This window comes from Astyanax mexicanus, chromosome 18, assembly GCF_023375975.1.
Source record: "Astyanax mexicanus isolate ESR-SI-001 chromosome 18, AstMex3_surface, whole genome shotgun sequence".
Lineage (NCBI taxonomy): Eukaryota > Metazoa > Chordata > Actinopteri > Characiformes > Acestrorhamphidae > Astyanax > Astyanax mexicanus.
In genome coordinates, this window is record NC_064425.1 from 38,586,511 (window position 1) to 38,605,924 (window position 19,414).

General features: G+C 38.0%; 1 protein-coding gene across 3 annotated transcripts; it reads left to right on the forward strand.

Moving 5' to 3' along the window:
• The first annotated feature begins 3,406 nt into the window (after window positions 1-3,406).
• Window positions 3,407-17,568, forward strand: LOC103031157 (holocytochrome c-type synthase). Of its 3 annotated transcripts, none has more exons than XM_049467152.1 (7): window positions 3,407-3,605; window positions 5,135-5,289; window positions 7,614-7,783; window positions 11,419-11,567; window positions 13,086-13,205; window positions 15,987-16,073; window positions 17,039-17,568. In XM_049467152.1, the coding sequence occupies exons 2-7, from the start codon at window positions 5,187-5,189 to the stop codon at window positions 17,229-17,231; spliced, it is 822 nt and encodes a 273-aa protein (XP_049323109.1). In that variant the 5' UTR covers window positions 3,407-3,605; window positions 5,135-5,186; the 3' UTR covers window positions 17,232-17,568. The 3 variants fall into 3 exon arrangements, with proteins under 3 accessions (XP_049323109.1, XP_049323108.1, XP_049323111.1); XM_049467151.1 differs by having other exon boundaries at window positions 3,408-3,565; XM_049467154.1 differs by having other exon boundaries at window positions 3,436-3,454.
• Window positions 17,569-19,414: the final 1,846 nt, after the last annotated feature.

A 19,414-nucleotide genomic window follows, 5' to 3' on the forward strand; every position in this document is an offset into this window, starting at 1 on the left:
TAGAAATAATTTTCCGGCATCGATTTGGCGCCCCCTCTAGTGCAGCGCCCCTATGCGTCGCATACGCTGCATAGCCCCTTTTTGCGCCACTGATTGCACATCCCGTTGAAAACACTGTGTTTAAAAGCAGTATGTGTATTAAAGCAGCTTCACACTGCACAGATATATGCGTCCAAACTTTTTTTGTTGGGGGGCAGAAGGAGAAATATATTTGAAGTCACAGGCCAAAGACTCTGTAATAAAAAAAATAATGAAATATACCACTTTAAATAATACATTTTCCTGATTACTTTCATTTACACACCATTTTACTTGACTTACTATCTTTATCTCTGACAGTGTTGTGTAAACTATGATTTTTCAAATTAATGTTTAATTTCATGATGTCTCTTATAAAACTCCTTAATTACGACAACTTTTAGACTCATTTGCCCTTTTTCTGCACTACAACTGAACACTCTCGCCACTTAGACTCTTTAGCCTGTTTTTCTGCGCTAGAAATGCGCACCCTCTCTGCTTTTAGACTCTTTGGCCCGTTTTTTTTTGCACTAGAAATGCGCACTCTCTCCGCTTTTAGACTCTTTGGCCCGTTTTTCTGCACTAGAACTGCACTCTCTCCGCTTTTAGACTCTTTGGCCCGTTTTTACACAGGAAATTTGGCAGTGTTAAATCAACACTGTTAGTGTTAAATCAACACTTATTAGTGTTAAACTTTACACTCTCAGTGTTAATTTAACACTTATGGTGTTGATTTAACACTGCCAAATTTCCTGTGTATGCGCTACTACTTCACTCTCGCCGCTTTAAGACTCTTTGGTCCGTTTCTGACACCTAGCGTCCTAAGCTGTTTAATTTTGTCCATTTATTGATGATTGGCTGGCATTTTGACTACAAAGTACTGATTGTATGCCATTCTGACTAGAGGTTAGATCGGGCCCAAAAATTCCAACCCGACCGAGCCCGTGCACGTTTTTGCCCGAGCCCGACCTGACCCAAACCATAAACTGTCATCATGAGCCCGAGCTTGACCCGACCCGACCCATAAACTGTCTGTTTTCGGGCTGATTGAATGAGCGAAATATGATCAGAATTATGTTAAATAACACTGAAACATAGAAGCATAGAACTATTATCTAATTTAAAAGATTTTTAAGAACAGCTAAACACAGTGCTGCAAGTCAAACGCGGAGGAGTTCACGTGCGAGAGAGAGAGAGAGACAGAGAGATTTGCTTGTTCTGGTGTGAGCTACTCACAGGTAAAGTTTCTCTTTTATCTCCTCATGCTCATATTCTAGTCCCATACATAATCCTGCAGCTCCCTCAGTGTTTTCTGTCGTATTTTGCGGCTAGCGCAAGCGCTTACAACTAACACCGCGGACCGCGAGGTGCCGCCGCGCTTGTGCCGAATCCGCTGCTGAATCCGACTACCGCTTCGCGGACAGAATCGGCACAACACCATTTTGTCTACTAAAAACTGAATGGTTGGCATTCTAGATATTAAGTGCTGATTTGCTGGAAATCATTGCTACTGAGTGATAATTGGCAGCTGGCAATCAGTGCTACCGAGTAATAATTGGCTGACACTGTCTACTTGCTAAGTGCAGACTGGTTACTACGTGCTACTAACTGCTGATTTGCAGGCAATAAGTGCTACTGAGTGCTAATTGGCTGGCATGTCTACTGAACGCAGACTGTCTGGCATTCTGTCTACTGAGAGCTGATTGGCTAGTACTCTGACTCTACTAAGAACTGACTAGTTGGCATTCTGGCTACTAAGTGCTGATTGGGTGGCATTTTATCTACTGAGTGCTGATTGGTTGACATTCTCTGTACTAAGTGTGGACTGGCTAGCCATAGATTAACTCTAGCCTGGTACAGAGCCAGTTAATTGAGCAAATAAAGACACTGAGATAAACACACCAGAACCTCAATATATTCTTTATATTTGACAATATTTATTATATAACTGAAATAAGTTGTGTATTGTTATTTTGTAGTTGCAGTAAGTCTGAACTCGCTGCAAAAAAATAGCTTATTTTGCCTCAATCTTGGTCTTGGTCTTAGTTATATTTCCAAAATAAAATGTCAGATAAAGAGAATGAGTGAAAGTGAGCTTCAGGTGCATTTGTCGAATTCTTCAACAGCAGATTGCATATATCTGCTATGTTAAACTACAAATATTAGGTCTGTGTAAATACATAAATACAAATCATTATAAATGTCAGATTTCTTTTTAAGTCTATTTCATTTCATAGTTGCTACACAATTGTAGTGGTATGTGGTGGGGTCTATTAGCTTGGGGTCCCAAATGGCTGGTCAGGACCTTCTCTCATCCTTTCTGAGCTATAGAAAGATTGTTAAACTTGTGGATCAAATGACAGAAAGTAATTTTACTGTAAAAGAGAACATATGGGTCATGATATTATCAAGAACGGATGAAAAAAATATCTTTATTACTGTTTCAAAAACTGCCTGAACTGAATGGAAGTCAATGGACAGCTTCGCTCATATGGTCCTCTCATGCTTTAGCAGCTTTGGAAGGCTAAAGCTGAGGGTCTGTAGTAATCCTGCTGTAGAAATGTTCAGTATTTGGGCTGTGTCTCAATTCAGGGGCTGCATCCTGCATCCTTCGAAGGACTCATTTGAAGGCCGATTACTTCACCGCGGTGCGACTAGGCTGTCCCATTTAGAAGACTCCTTTGAATGTGTATATCCTTCACAGCCTACAGTATCCCATGATTCATTGCGCGCCGGCTTATTTCAGCACGAAAAGGGCGGTGTCAGCAGAGGACTCGGCTGTATTATGTAGTATTTATGTAGTTTATAGATATATACATACTTATATATTTATTTACACAAACTAATATATATATATATATATATATATATATATATATATATATATATATACATACATATATATATATATATATATATATATATATATATATATATATATATATATATATATATTTATGCGTGTGTGTGTATGTATTAATGTATTATTCAGTTTATTTATAAGTATTGTTTAGTTTATATATATAGTATTTATATATATATATATATATATATATATATATATATCAAATATAGCATAATACTTTTATTAATTAATTAGGTATTTTGTGGTCTAAAGCAAAGCTAGAATCAAAATCTCTGGCTCATTTCTCAGCTCTGACTTTAGTTGAATTTTAGTTTAGTAGAATCTCAAACAGCAAACAGGAAATACTCCGTAGGCTACACTGTCCCATTTCAGTACTGCCATCGCAGCCTACCCATCCTTCGAAGGATACACCTTCGTAGACCGCGTCCTTCAAAGGATGCAGCCCCTGAATTGAGACACAGCCTTGGTGAAGCTTTGCTTCCACTCTTCCAGTCCAGCAGGAGGCAGTATAGAGACTCAGAGTCACGTGTGCCTCCAGAAAACCAGCAGAAGAGGAGAGATCCATGCAGTGTGAGTGTGGCGACATTGAGAAGATCCTGAGCTTTAATTAAAGCTGAACTTCAGTTTAACCTGGATTTTAGAGATCTACAGCTCAGCCCGGGCTCTGCCTGCAGGGGGAAGGTACGCTAGATAATCTGTGGAGGAGTGGAGGACTGTGGAGGTGTGTGGAGGTCAGACTGCTGATCTGCTATGTGTGTGTGGACTGTGCTGTGTTTCTCTCCGGCAAGGACTCTTGTGTAACATTCAGCAGCTAATTTCACATAATAAACAATATTCTGATATAATAATATAAATACACATATAAACACTATATCTGCTGCTGAATAACCCTGATCAACACCAGCTTTACTGGTAGGTAGACAGATATAAGTTACAGGCAGATAGCTAGACAGACATGCAGATGGATGGATGGATGGATGGATGGACGGACGGACAGATAGATAGACAGATAGATAGATAAACAGATAGAGAGAGAGAGATGCACAATTACTCAGAACATCAGACCCAACCAAATCATAACCCAACACTACACACCAACAATCCAAACTGCAGTGCTACACAGCCCTCAATCGTAATTACACTCTAGCCCCATACCTCACAGTTATCAGAGAGAGGTCACTGAGGGAGATCCTCACCATGTACAGACTCAGTGAGCACAGTCTGGCTTTAGAAACTGGGCATCACAGATAGAGCAGAGAGAAACAGTAAAATGTGAGAGTGAGATATACAAAGATAGAGTGTGACAGAGTGAGTGAGAGTGTGAGATACAATGTAAGAGAGGGATACAGGGAGAGAGTGTGAGAGAGAGAGAGAGTGAGTGAGATACAAAAAGAGACGAGAGGGAGAGTGTGAGATACAGATTGAGTGTGTTATACAGAGTAAGAGTGTGAGAGAGATGGAGAGAGTTAGTGAGAGTGTGAGATACAAAGTGTGAGAGTGAGACACAGAGAGAGAAAGTAAGTGAGATATACAGAGAAAGAGTGAGAGAGTGAGATACAAAAAAAAGACAGAGAAGGAGGGAGTGAGTGAGATACAGAGAGAGAGTGTGAGAGAGAGACAGAGGGAGTGAGTGAGATACAGAGAGAGTGTGAGTGATACAGATTGAGTGAGTGTGTTATACAGAGTGAGAGAGATAGTGAGAGTGTGAGATACAAAATGTGAGAGTGAGATACAGAGAGAGAGTGAGTGAGATACAGTGTAAGAGAGGGATACAGGGAGAGAGTGTGAGTAAGATATAGTGATATAGATAATAAGTGAGTGTGTGAGGGTAACAGAGACAGAGAGAGTGAGATATAGACAGGGAGTGAGAGATACAGAGAGTAAAAAAGGAATGTGAGAGGGAGAGAGAGAGTGAGTTCGCGCCAGAGCACAGTGATGTTTCGACATTTTGGAGGAAAATGTAGGGGATGAAAGTAGCAGATGGCCTGATAGGGAGCTTGCTTGATTAGCGTCCGTGCTAACTGGCCAAAGTTGCCCATTGGGAAATGGGAGATAAACCGATATGCGTACTTTAGAACATGGAATTGTACAAGCGTACTAGGAGGTCAAAATGCGTAGCTACATGTTTACGTGTCTTTTTTTAAGAAAAAGTTTGAAATAAGCTTTAAAGCTTATTTATTCTGTGCTGAAACTATTGTTTGAGTTGTGTATGGGTTTTAATTGTGATTTCTCCATTGTCTTCTGTTTTAGAACCTCCTGTGACTTTGTTGGTTGTCTGTTTGGATAAGAGTTGGCTGAGACTATGCCAAGTCTTTTGGACACAGTTAAAGCTCAGGGCACTGTGATGTCTGAGCTAGCCCAGGCTCCACCACCAGGCTGTCCCATGCACCAGAACACCAAACAGAGTGAGTCTTCCTGCCCCTTATTTAAGCACTAATACACAAGCCCTCGACGTTTGCGCTATAGTGTGAGATATTTGCAGTGGTGTGCTGCTGTTGAAGATCAGTACACCAGAACTATTATCACACATTAGCACGAACCTCGAGTGCTTTATTGCGTTTATTATAATGATTATCCATTATCACAAAATTGTTTTTTTTATATTTCACGATAAAAAGGATGAAAAATTACGGTCTGTTAACTTTCCGCAGGGTAAAATAGTTCCCAGTCCGCTGTTTTTTTTAACAAATACTCTAAAAGTTAAAAAAACATCTTTACACAATTATTATTATACAGATAATATACACACATACAGGATCAGTCAATACTTTGGACACATTGTAATTCTGTGTTTTTTCATTATTTTAACATGTTGGTCATTGTATATTAATAATAAATTTATCTAATCTATGAAGAAACATTATTTAGTAAGTTTTTTTATGTTAGATTCTTGAAAGTAGCACCGCTTGCTTAGATGTCAGCTTTGTACACTGGCTGGATTTTCTCTGTCAGCTTCAGCTGAGGTAGAGTCTCCTGGAATGTTCAGCTTTCAGTTAACAGCTGTGCTGAACTCATCAAGAGTTAATTACTATAATTTTTTGTCTCTTAATGTGTTTAAGAGCATCAGTTGTAAAGCTGTGAAGAGGTAGAATTACAGGTATACAGTGAATAGCTCTATTAATTATCTAATCTGTATTATGGCAGCAACTACCTTAACTTAGTAAAGAAAAAAATACTTTAAGAACTGAAGGTCAGAAACTTAAAAAAAACTTTGAAAGTATCCTCGAGTGCAGTCACAAAGACCATCAAACATGTTATGATTAAACTAGCACTAATCAGGAATACCCCAGGAAAGGAAGAGCAAGAATTTCCACTGTTGCACAGGATACATTGAGCAGAGTTACCAGAATCAGAAACCACAAGTCAACAGAACATCAGATAAGAGCACCTAAATGCTTCACAGAGTATTTTGTTTTGTTGAACACTTCTGCTGATGTCCGTAAGTTTTTCCATTTAGGGCCCTCTCTGGTGAGAATGGGTAATTGCACCGAGTGTGCGGAAGAATAATTTTAATCAGGGCAGGTGTGATGCGGTCTCCTTTCAGAGCGGATGAATCTGATTCCAGGTTTTGTTGAGAGAGAGAGAGAGAGAGAGAGATAGAGCGAGAGAGAGCTTAGTCAGAAACTGCTGAGGGAAATGTGTTCAGAGGATGTAAGAGAGTTATTATATGCAGTTGTCACTGCAAACAAATGAGCTACTGAGCTCTGAGTTTCCTCTTCTTCTGAAGTCTCCACTGCTCCACCAGCCGCTCGCATTCAGTAAAACTGAGCCGGATCCTATTTCATGTGATGCAAGTATGTAAAGACGCGTGACGTGGCCAGAAGAACTCCCAACACCACAGTTTTTAAAATGAATATATTAGGCTTACTGGTACAATTATTACCATATATTAGCACACTGGTACCATTAAACACAATATTTGGTCCCTAATAATACTGCCACTTTTAAGCTATTACATTATTTCTTATGTGTTCCTTCAAAGTCTGGGTGACTTCAGTATTTAAAGAAAAAAAAAAAATAAAACAACATTGAATGAGATTATGTGTTCAACTTTTGACTGGTACTATTTAAAAATAAAGACAATTAAAAATTATATGTATGTAAGTAAATCTATATTATACTGTAAATAAACTAAATATAGCTAAAACTGTGATAAAACTAAAGTAATAAAATAGAATTATTAGGCTACATGTTCTTGGCCATGAGTTTTTTCACTGTTTTTCAACTGATGATGAGTTAGGGGCAAAGGAATTTATCATGACTGAGCCCCATTGAGATCTCCCCGGAGATAAAATAATCTCCCTGAGGATAAATTAACCCAGCGTGTGAGAGTTTGGTCGAGAAGGGAAAGACCCTTGCCCACCTGCAACAGTGAGACAGGTGAGGGCGAGGCCAAAGAAGGTAAAACAGGAGCTAATGTGGAGCTAAAAGTGCTTTTTAACTTCTCTCCCAAACCTCTACACTGAAATAGCACAGATAAATCCCCATTTCTTAGACGTCGTCCGTTTGGATGGGATGAGTTAGGGAGTTGGGTTGAGTTGAGGGGAGACATTTATTTAAACAAAATCAAGATAAACTGTTTTTAATACCCTTGATTTCAGTAGAAACTGTGGATGAGTATGTGTCCCAATACTTTTGTCTATGTACTGTGCTGAGTGATGTTTTTCCACATTGTTCATGATCCAACCTCTTTATTTATCTTTTATTAATGTGATATGATCTGTCTTAGGTTCACCTCCACCCGAGTGTCCAATGCACAGTACATCAGTTAAAGAGCCTCCAAAAAACATTCCTGATGCTCCGGCACATCAAGACAGAGCCTACGAATTTGTGGAGTGTCCAGTGAAAGCTGCCAGAGGATCCAGTCAGCCAGTGTCTGACATCAACCCTGCAAATATGGTACACAACTGTCTGCTTGGTCTTCTCTTGCTGCTACACCAGTGGTTGGAACAGGGCAGCAAAAGGCTGATACTGGAGTGGTACTAATAATATAAACTGCTGCAACATGACTGGGTACAAAAAAAAGAAAAATCGCTGCATGAGCTCAGGAACACTTCCAGAAGTCATTACTGTCTGTGAGCAGAGTTCATTGTGCTGTAATCCACAAATTTGAGTTAATTAAAGCCAGATAATACAGACGGTGCTATTTAAGCAATAGAGCACGAGAGGGAGTGTGTTATCACGTATAACATCACGGCTGTGATCCGGTCGCAGGCACGAGCCGAAGGCGAGTACTGTAGATCATCACAGCCGTGATGTTATTCGCGATAACACACGACCTCGAGTGTTCTATTGCTTAAATACAAGAGTTTCTTTTTACAAAATGAATAAACAAAATAAATCAAAGAACTTTAAGAAATTCAGTTTGAATATGCTTTAATATGGACTGTGCCTTCCGCCAAAAAGTAGTTCCACCACAACTGTAACAGAACTGAAACTTAACTACAAAACGGTGTATGGTTCATACAGACTAACAACACGAAAGTTAGCTTGAAATCAAACTTGGGAATAAGTGAAGATGGTAATGTAAGGATCGTGAAATAACGCTAATACTCTCCTCTCCTGCTCCGTGGAGTCGTCTTCAGGTGAACGCTGCGCATTTTTTAAGCATTTCTGCTTGTTTTGCTGGGTGGTGTTGGTTTTAGCTAGCCGGCTGAACTGTGGTTAGGTTAGCGTAGTTTGCTTTAGCTCAGCATTAACTTAGCTCAGCCTAGCATGGCTGGTTAGCGTTCTGGCTGTCAGACAGCAGCAACCGAGCGATTTTCTTTCCCTTTTTTCCACGAAAGATGAGTCAGTGCTGCGGGCTGCGGGCGAGCGTGCTGCGCCTGAGCGCTAGCCTGTATTAAGCTAACGCTGCTGCGGGTGTCCTGTGTATATACGCCGTTACTCTGCAACGCGTCCGCGGAGTGATACAAGTTTAGTGTGAGAAGGCCGTGATGTTATCACGAATATCATCACGGCTAGATCACTTCTCAACCAATCAGATTGTGAGGTCGGAACTAACTGTTGTATAAATGTCAACATCACCTAAAAGCAGCTTTTTGTTGCCCTGTCCCAATATCTTTTGAAATGTGCTGTGGCATCAAGTTTTTAAGTTAATATTTTTACGTAGTGGTAAAATGTCTCACTTTCAACATCTGATTTGTTGTTATGGCCTGGAGTTAGGATGACCCTCTCTCACTCATTTGCCCCCAGGCCAAAAAACATACCAGCCACAGAAATACAAGCCAAAGTGATTTTGTTTTTTAGAAAAAAATGGTAAAAGTCTAAAATCTTTAAAGACTAACTTAACCTAACAAACATAAAAAAAAGAAACAAAAATCCATAAAAAGAAACGGGCCTTATTCTCTATAGCACTACATTGGCTTGATATATTTAAAGTGTACTTACAAAGATGGACGTGACAAAATATGACAATAGTTAAAAGATGAGCTACTTTGGTTATCTAATAGTGACTCAAAAACTAGTATATTTGTAGAACAAAGTCACAACAGTGAAGTTAAAGGCCAGTGCCCGGTTGCATAAAACACCTTGACATTGCTCATGACAGTACCTTAGAGATAACTGTCATAACTCCTAACATGTAAAATCAAATTTCCCTTAATAAAAGTAATTCCCTTATTTGTCTGTTCCCTTAGGATTGTGTAAGGGACCCAAATACTTCCCTTAACTCTCGAAAGCAAAGAATATGGTTGATTTTTTAAAATCAATTAATTCATTAAGCAAGAGTGCCACAAATATGTTCAGTTCAGGTCAGGAACAAGAAAAAGTAAACATAAAGCAAACAGTGCTATTTATACATTAAGTCTAAAATAAAGTGAAAAATCTAAATGGCTATATTAGCATCGCTGGCGTCTCTAACAGCAGTGATCAGTAAACCTTCAGCACTTACTGCAGTAATCCCCCCCCCCCTACACTTTCCACTTAGTGAAGTGAATCATCTGTGCGAAACACGCAATTGATACCATTTAGGAACCAGAAAATCTTCTCTTTAAAGTTTGACACTTGGAGGGGTTGGAGAACAAAATAAAGAGAGAGAAAGAGAGATATAACTCAAGGTGGAGAAGAGAATAAAGGAGAACAAAATAAAATCTATCCTATCGTAAATCCCCGTCCTTTAGAGCAAAACTCCCCGCTATAAGTCCGAGAGAGCCCGTCTGCAATCACATTCTCAGAACCTTTTTCATAACAGATCTCCAAATGAAATTCCTGAACCAAAACTTCTAAATAGGGTTGGGCGATGTCTCCTTAATTGGCAGATGACGATGTTTACAGTGAAACATCGCGATGGACAATGATATTGTTTAAACTCATTTAAAACACAATCAAAGGTTTTTTTTATTAGTGCGCAGAATAATATCAGTTTCAGTTAGTTTCAGTTTCAAATAATTGAAGCAGCTCACTAAAACCTCAACCTATCCTTTATATTTGACAGTATTTGATTAAATTTACAGGTCCTCACTCATCTTAATTTATTTTACTGAACTGCTAAACTGAGTTGTTAAATTATTTATAGCCTTGTGCTGAATTCAGCTTTGCGCTGAGAGAGAGAGAGAGAGAGAGAGAGAGAGAGCGAGTGAGCGAGCGCATCGGCGCGGCGCATTTTGCCTGATTTCTTTTGATTAAATATCAGTAAATATGTGAATTTAATACCATACATTTAACTACACTTGATAGGACCTTATTTAAAAACTTTTTTTTTTTTTTTTTTTTTTTTAATCGCAATGCCGCCCACGCTTTCCTTATGACTGACGCTAAATCCTTATAACTGTTTGATCCAGCTGTTATGTGATATTATGTTATAATAATACCATTTTAACGTTTTTCGTTTCTATGTTTTGAAATTCGTTAGATTATATTTTTGTCAACATTTTGGGTTTATTTTCGTTTTTTATTTTTCTAATAATAATAGAAATTACATAATTTATTTTCCTTTGTAAATTGTTTAAGTGGCGAGAAAAAAAGTAATTCAATAGTTACTTTTACTGGTAACTAGTTACTTTTAGTGGGGTAACTCTGTTAGTAACTCAGCTAGTAACTAAATATAACTAATTACTTTTTCAAAGTAACGTGCCCAACACTGGTTGAGTTTCCCAATGCACAACGAGCAGGCTTATTCTGTTTAAAATTAATACAGACATGTAGAAAAAAAAACGAAGACAAGCTGTAACCTAGATATAAATAATAATATCGTCCATCGGCACAACCCTACTCCACAATTGCCACCTCTTTATAGCAGGACCAGGATCAAAAGAGAGATATTAATCAGAAAGTTAGAGAAGAGAATAAAGGAGAACAAAAGAAAATCTTTCTTATCGTTAATCCCCATCCTTTAGAGCAAACTGTCTAGAGCAAAACTCCCCACTATAAGCACGAGAGAACTGCGACTGCAATCACATTTACAGAACATTTTTTGCAATAGATTTCCAAATGAAATTCCTGAACCAGTTCTAAGTTCTAAGTAATATTAAAATAAAATGTAGGTTAAATATTTATTTGTTGTAATTTGTTGTTAATTTAACTGTCTATCTCAGATGCCTCCACCCAACCAGCAGCCCTCAGCCGGTCAGCCCTTTGATCTGTCTGTGAAGAGGGAGGAGTCGAATATCCCGCGCGGTGGTTCCGAACAGAACTGGGTCTACCCTTCAGAGCAGATGTTCTGGAACGCTATGCTGAGAAAAGGGTGAGTAATTATTACAGTGCTGGTTTAAACCATTTACATCTGCGGTGTATTCAATCAGACAAGACGGCTACAAGCCACAAGGCTAATAGAGCTAAAAGAAATAGCAGCGTATACACCGCCATAGAGTCCTATTCTACTGGAAGTCACTATTCACTTCAGGCACTAGAGATTTCCCCCTACATTGTAAATGAATACTGAAGTCATTGAGACTATGAAGGAACACATAATGAATAATGTAGTACTAGGGGTGGGCGATATGGCCCTAAAATAATATCACGATATTTTATGGTATTTATAACGATAACGATACTCTTGGCGATATGACAAAACACTATTTCAAAAATACAATATACACTGCAAGAAAAAAATATATATATATTATCTTATACAATATAATACTGCACACCCCTAAGTGAGATATTAAAAAAATACAAGAATTTTCAGATTTGTAACAAAAGTCAATGACCCAAAATGTCATGATGCTAATAATAGCGCACTCCAAATGTCTCCATATATCCAGAATTAAAGTAAAAAAATGATACTGGACAGATATAATCTCTCTATAGTAGATACATAAATGGGAAATGGGATGGGTGATATGGCACGATATTTTAAGGTATAATATCGCTCACAATATTTAAAAATGTTGATGATATTATCGTGTACGATACGATATGGTACACCCTTAGTAGTAACTTAAAAGTAAAAAAAAATATATATATATATACTCTAGGTACATCTAGGTGCTGTTATCTGGGGTGCTATTATCGGTTTCTATGTTTCTAAGGCTGGTAAATGATGAACTCTTTCTTTCCTGGAGTGGTCATGATTAGTGCCAGTTTCATCATAATGTTTTTGACGGTCTTTGTGTCTGCACTCGAGGATACTTTTAAAGTTCTTGAAATATTTCAGGTTAACTGACCTTCATTTCGTAAAATCTTTTTTTCTTTTGAGTAATTTTTCCCATAATATGGATTAGATCATTACTCAAATAGAGCTATTCACTGTATACCAACTCTTCACAACTTTACAACTGATGCTCTCAAACACATTAAGATACAAGAAATTCAAGTAATTAACTCTTGATAAGTTCAGCACAGCTGTTAACTGAAAGCTGAACATTCCAGGTGACTCTACCTCATAAAGCTGACTGAGAAAATCCAGCCAATGTGTGCAAAACTGTAATCTACGCAAAAGATGCTACTTCGAAGAATATAAAATATAAAATATTTGTTTAACATATATATATATTTACATAGATTGGAAGACTCTCTATTATTAATGTACAATGCAGAAACTTTTAAAATAAAGAACAACCACTTAATTTAAGGTGGTTCAAGCTTTTGACTGGTGCTATACCTAAATGCATTTATTAGAAGGGGTGTCCACAAACATATGGATTAAATATAGTATAGTGTGTGTCACCTAGAAACAGAACTTTTTTTCTGTTCGTTTGTGTAAATTTGATTTAAAGCTGATGTTTCTTAACAAACTGTACTTTGCTTAAATATCCCCCAGGTGGCGCTGGAGAGAGCAAGACATCTCTCAGAAAGACATGAGCAACATCATTACGATCCACAACCAGAACAATGAGCAGGCGTGGAAGGAGATCCTGAGATGGGAGGCGCTGCATTTAAAGTAAGTCTCATATTAGGTCAATTTGATGCAATGCAGAAATAATGTGGGAATTCATTATAGGTATTTCAACTAAAGTTTCAATTGAGTTTCTTGGAAAGCTTGGAAAATTGAGAAAGTTTGTGACTATAGTTTTTTTTTCTTAACTCTTAGAACCCCATTGACGCGATTTGCCTCAAAAATGGTGCATTGTATATACAGCTTAATTACTCAGTAATTTGTCAATGCACCAATATGATTCATACATTGTGACAAACAGGGAACCCTATTGTTTCTAAAAATAGCACCGTCCCCACGCTGAATTGAAGTGTTTTCAAAAAATCTTTTGTAAAATACACCTAAAGAATAGGCTTACCTTCATATTTCCATATTTCCATGCTTTATTCTTTCATTATGACGCCATTTATTGTCTCAAAACACCATAATCCATGTGTTTACTTTCACTCTGGGTTCTGCTTTAAATTTCATGATGTCGTTGCTGGCGCTGATTCGCCAAAAAAAAGAGAAAAAAAAAATTGTATATATTTTTTTTTTTCATTTTTTTTTGCCTATAATACTGGGGTGTCCAAACTTTTTTTTGTTGGGGTCCAGAAGGAGAAATGTTTTGAAGTCACGGGCCACACTGTAATAAAACAAATAATGAAATATACCACTTTAAATATTACATTTTCCTGATTACTTTCATTTACACATCATTTTACTTGACTTACTATCTTTATCTTTGACAGTGTTGTGTAAACTAAGATTTTTTAAATTGATGTTTCGTTTCATGATGTCTCTTAATATTAAACTCCTTAATTACAGCAACTTTTAGACTCTTTGGCCCATTTTTCTGCACTACAACTGCGCAGCCTCTCCACTTTTAGACTCTTTGGCCTGTTTTTCTGCGCTAGAAATGCGCACCCTCTCCGCTTTTAGACTCTTTGGCCCATTTTTCTGCACTAAAACTGCACAGTCTCTACGCTTTTAGGCCCGTTTCTGACACCTAGCGTTCAAACTTTGAATCTCACATTATAAAAACCTGCTTAACAGCGGGCCAACTTTCATTCTATTTCTAAAATACCTCGCGGGCCGCTCCAAAAAAGGAAACGGGCCGCAAATGGCCCGCAGGCCGTAGTTTGGACACCCCTGCTATGATATATACTTCTAGTGCTTCTAAAATATTTGAGAATAACATTGAAATAAAGCCTGGTAGTGTCCAGATTGGCCCAAATTATTCTTAGTCTCATAAACTCTTAACCTGCTATGACTGTCAAGCATCTGCTTCCTAGAGGTAAGAATCAAGAAAAATAAATCTGCCTGGTGCTGCTCATGTATTCTGTCACAGTAATAAACCATTAAAATATCATAGAATTCCTTATACTTTCAACTAATATACACCCTATTCTAACTATTACTGAAAATAACACTATTGTATATATTGATTTGAGGTTTGTACATTAAAAAAATAAATTTTTGATCAAAACATGATCAGTTTCATGAAGATGTACAAATTCTGGAAGCATTTACAGCTCAAATGATGACATTTCTGAGCAGTTCAATGTCTTCTGATATAAAGAAAAATAATAGCATGTCTCCTAACATAACTGTGTTATAATAAGTGAAAGATGAACTGACAAAAACGGAGAAAAAACACGAACATAGGCTGAGGTTTAAAGGGTTAAGTTTTACTGTGGAAATCCAGTTAGTCTGTGCATTTATATTAAGATTAAACTACTGATTTTACAAACGTAGTATTTCCCTGAATTTTGTGAGGTATAATAGTGTATTATAGTATAGGCCTGAAAAAATAAAAACTACAGCCTTATTTTATTGTATTATAATAAAATATATTACTGAAAGTATTCGCTTACCTGCCTTCACATGCCTATAAACTTCAGTATATTAGGAGTGTGTTTCTAGGTTTAAGTTCTTCCGCACCAAACATACTCATTCATGTCTTTATGGACTTTTGCTTTGTGCACTGGTGTGCAGTCATCTTTGAACAGGAAGTGGCCTCCTTTAAACTCCTTACTCAAATTTGGGAGCATGAAATTATCTAAACCCTCTTGATACACATGAAGTATTAAGAGTTCCTTTAATTTGAACTAAGGGACTGAGCCCAACTCCTGAAAAATCACCCCCACACCATAATCCCCCCCTCCACCAAACTTTACATTTAGCACTGTACTGTTAGACAAGTACCATTCTTCTGGTAACCACCAAACCCAGACTGCTGTCCACTGCTTTACACCACTGTCTGCTTGTTGATTGCCTACTGCTTTGTGTTTGAGTTGCTCATTCCCAATCACTTCCACTGTGTTATATAATAATATAACTAACAGTTGGGTGTGGATTTTATAGTAGTGAGAAAATTCCACGACTGGACTTGTTGCACAGGTGCTGCATCCTATCACGGTACCACACTGGAGTTCACTGAGCTCCTGAGAGAGACCCATTCTTTTTAGGGCTGCATAATATTTTGTTTAAGCATAGTCATCGTAATGTGCTCATGCGCAATAATCACATCGCAGGACCTGTGATGTCACTTAGGAAATAAAATTAAACCCGTCATGTTGCAGTGTTTTGATTCTTGACACAAGAAGTACATACACAGCGCTGTCTCTGTGTCTGTGTGAGTGACAGACTGCTGCTGCCTGAGAAGCACGAGGGGGGGGAGGAGCACGAGGGGGTGGGGGTGCTAGTACTAGTTTCTCAAAAAAGAAAAGGAAAGATTGTAAACTGTTGTCTCATGATTTACCCTGACTTTATTAAACACTACTGATTGACTCTGCTCCTCTGCAGGGAATGTCCGTGTGGGCCTTCGCTTTTAAGGTTTGGAGGTAAAGCTAAAGATTTCACTCCCAGAGCTCGTCTTCGTCACTGGATGGGGTGAGTCAGACTCTGGATGAGACACTTTTTGCCGTCTATTAAATTTAGCACAGTTTATTTTTCCATTAACTTTCCATGGCTCATTAGTGAGTTAGATTTCTGTCTCTCATTTAAATAGTGAGGTCTTTATTCTTTATTTGAGATTCTTAATATAATTTACAGGCCTACTCACTCTCCCTACTGAGGGTCACATCCAAAACAATTATAAAACCTATGTCAACCTTCTACTACCCAATGGTGGAACAAACTACCTTCCACTACCAGATCAGGAGCTCTTCAAAGAACACTTACTCTCCTAACACCTCTAACTAACTACCTTCTACTACCAGATCAGGAGAATCTCTCACTATCTTTAATAAACTCCTGAAGACTGAGCTCTTCAAAGAGCACTTACTCTCCTAACACCTCTAACTAACTACCTTTTACTACCAGATCAGGAGAATATCTCACTATCTTTAATAAACTCCTGAAGACAGAGCTCTTTAAAGAGCACTTACTCTCCTAACACCTCTAACACACTAACTACTTCTAACCTCATTTCCTTCTTCCCCTCCCTCACTTCTCTATCCCATAATTTTCCTTCTGCCTCCTTTAGGCCCTATATAACAATGTTTTACCTTTAATCTTCTATTACTTTTGTACTTGACTATTGTTGGACAAAAGCGTCTGCCAAATGTAATGTACTACCATTATAACACTTTATTCTTTATTTTTTTCTTGAATACTGTCTTGTTTTGTTTTTATAATTTTGTTATATTTATTATATTTTTGTATAATTCTTGTCATATATCCACCTTCAGTGAGATACTCTTAAATAAACATTCACAAAATGCAAAAAAAATATGGCTATAGCATGTATAGCATATCTGTTGTTGGGTCACAGCTAGCATGTTGCTAAATGTGTAAAGGAAATGTAGCAATAATTTTATTATTATTTATAGTAATTTATTGTACTGTTCCTGCAGGCATGAGCTGCCGTTTGACAGACACGACTGGATCATTGACCGCTGTGGAAAAGAGGTCCGATACGTTATAGACTACTACGATGGGGGCCAGGAGTCCAAACACACCATCCTAGATGTTCGTCCAGCGTTTGACACTTTAGAAGCAGTTTGGGATCGCATGAAGGTGGCCTGGTGGAGATGGACCTCCTCATAAACTGTTCATATTTTGTGCTGAGTGTGGAGAACTGGGACAGATGAATATTAATTTATAACACATATAACAGTGACTGCGGTGCTCACTCATTCACAGTGGCTGCTGTTCAGGTTACAATGGGCTGTAAGTGTGAAAATGCTAATGTATATTACTGATGTAAATTTGTAGCACAGATTTGACTCCTGAAAGGACGAGATGGGTGTTTTTGCTTCATCATACTGCAATTCTGGTTGCTAAAGTTCTGTCTGGGAATTTTTTTCTGGAAATAAAGAATAAAGAGACAGATATGAAAAAAATAAACAAAGAACAAAATGTCTCCATTAACTGCAATAATAAATGATGTGTATTTATTTAGTAATATACATAGATCACGCATTACATAATGACACTGATTAGCCTGGTGGTGGTGTATGAGGTGTTAGTGTGTGTTGTGGTGGTACAGTGAGTAGAACTTAACTTAAACTGCTTTCTGGAATACAAAAGCCTCACTCAAGCAAAAACAAAAGCCACAGGTAATTCGCATGGCACGCGAGGAGAGCTGTGAATTTGAGAGGAAAATAAACACCCGAAAGCTCGAGAGCAATATTTGTTCAGTGCGCACACAATTCCCTTTTTTTGCTCGTGATCTTCACGTTTGCGCTCGCAAGAAGTTCAATTACACATGCAAAATGTTAAAACACGCTGGTTAATTTTTTTTCACCTGTTATTCTTGCGCCCCTGATTTTTTTTTTTTATAATTTTATTTCTTATTTTTCCCATTTTCTCCCCAATTTACACGGCCAATTACCCAACCCACTCACTAGGACTCCCCCCATCACTAGTAATGCCCCAACCCACCAGGAGGGTGAAGACTAGCACATGCTTCCTCCGATACATGTGAAGCCAGCCACCTCTTCTTTTCGAGCTGCTGCTGATGCAGCATTGCCGAGCAGCATCACAGCGCACTTGGAAGAAAGTGACTCGGTTCTGATACATCAGCTCACAGACGCCCTGTGCTGCAGACATCACCATAGTGCTGCATGTGCTGGGGTTCGAACCTGCGACCTCCTGCTCATAGTGGCTGCGCTTTAGACCGCTGGACCACTCGGCGCCCTGCGCCCCTGATTGTTGACATTTATGTGACGCCATAGTTCTGCACCCAAAAAAAAAAAACAAAGCTAAAAACACACAAACAGAAGTTATTTTTTTTTCTGCGTACATTTGTCAAAATGTGATTTGATCTTCATCCAGGTGAAGGGAATTAACAAATATAATGTGCCTAAAACAACACAGCAGGTCTTTATTGAACACGATCATTCAACACTCAAAGCGGTAGTAGAGAGTGAAAGCAGTAATAACCTCAATTAGGCACTTTCTGTAGCTGTGGATCAGACCATCATTCAGGAATATCTTTAGTGCAATCTTCCTGAAGAACTGCTTTAGCTCACACATATTCTCTGGATGCCTTAAGTGTGCGTCTCTCTTCAAGTCTTTCTATAGAATCTGAGATCTGGGCTCTGATTTGGCCACTCCAAAAGTGAGAATTTGTTTTTTTTAATCCAGTGTTTTGGGTCATTGTACTGTTGCATCACCCTACTTCTACGGAGGTTCTGCTGACATACAGACACTCTCACATTATCTTGTCGAATATTTTGATAAACTTGAAAATTCATTTTCATCTGGCCAGGCCTTAAATGCAGAAAAGCAGGCCTGAATCGTGATGTTTTTTTCTATCAAACTTTTGAGTTGTTTTTTTATGAGTGGAATTAGCTCTAGTCCACATCTCCAAACCAGCTAGACTCCAGGCAGGCTAACACTTGACTCCAATGATCTTTATTGAGATTATTAAAAACATAACATAATTTACATAATCCCCCCCCCCCAACACACTTGCACAATGAGTTTTTATGGTTGTTATAACGAAGCAGAGGTTGAAAGTAATGAATTACATTTACTCAAGTTACTGTAAGATTTTACAGTTTTTGAGTAGATTTTATGAGTAATTTGTAATTTTTAAAGTAGTTTTTAAAATAGGTAATTTTACTTTTACTCAAGGACGTTTTGACACAAGTAATTTACTTTGCTACGTTGGAAAACTCCCAATTACTGAGTAAAAAATAAAATGCTGGGGAAAAAAAACAATTGTCTGAATTAAAAAAAAAAAAAAAAAATGGCACGGATGCTTGCACATGGAATAATGAGGC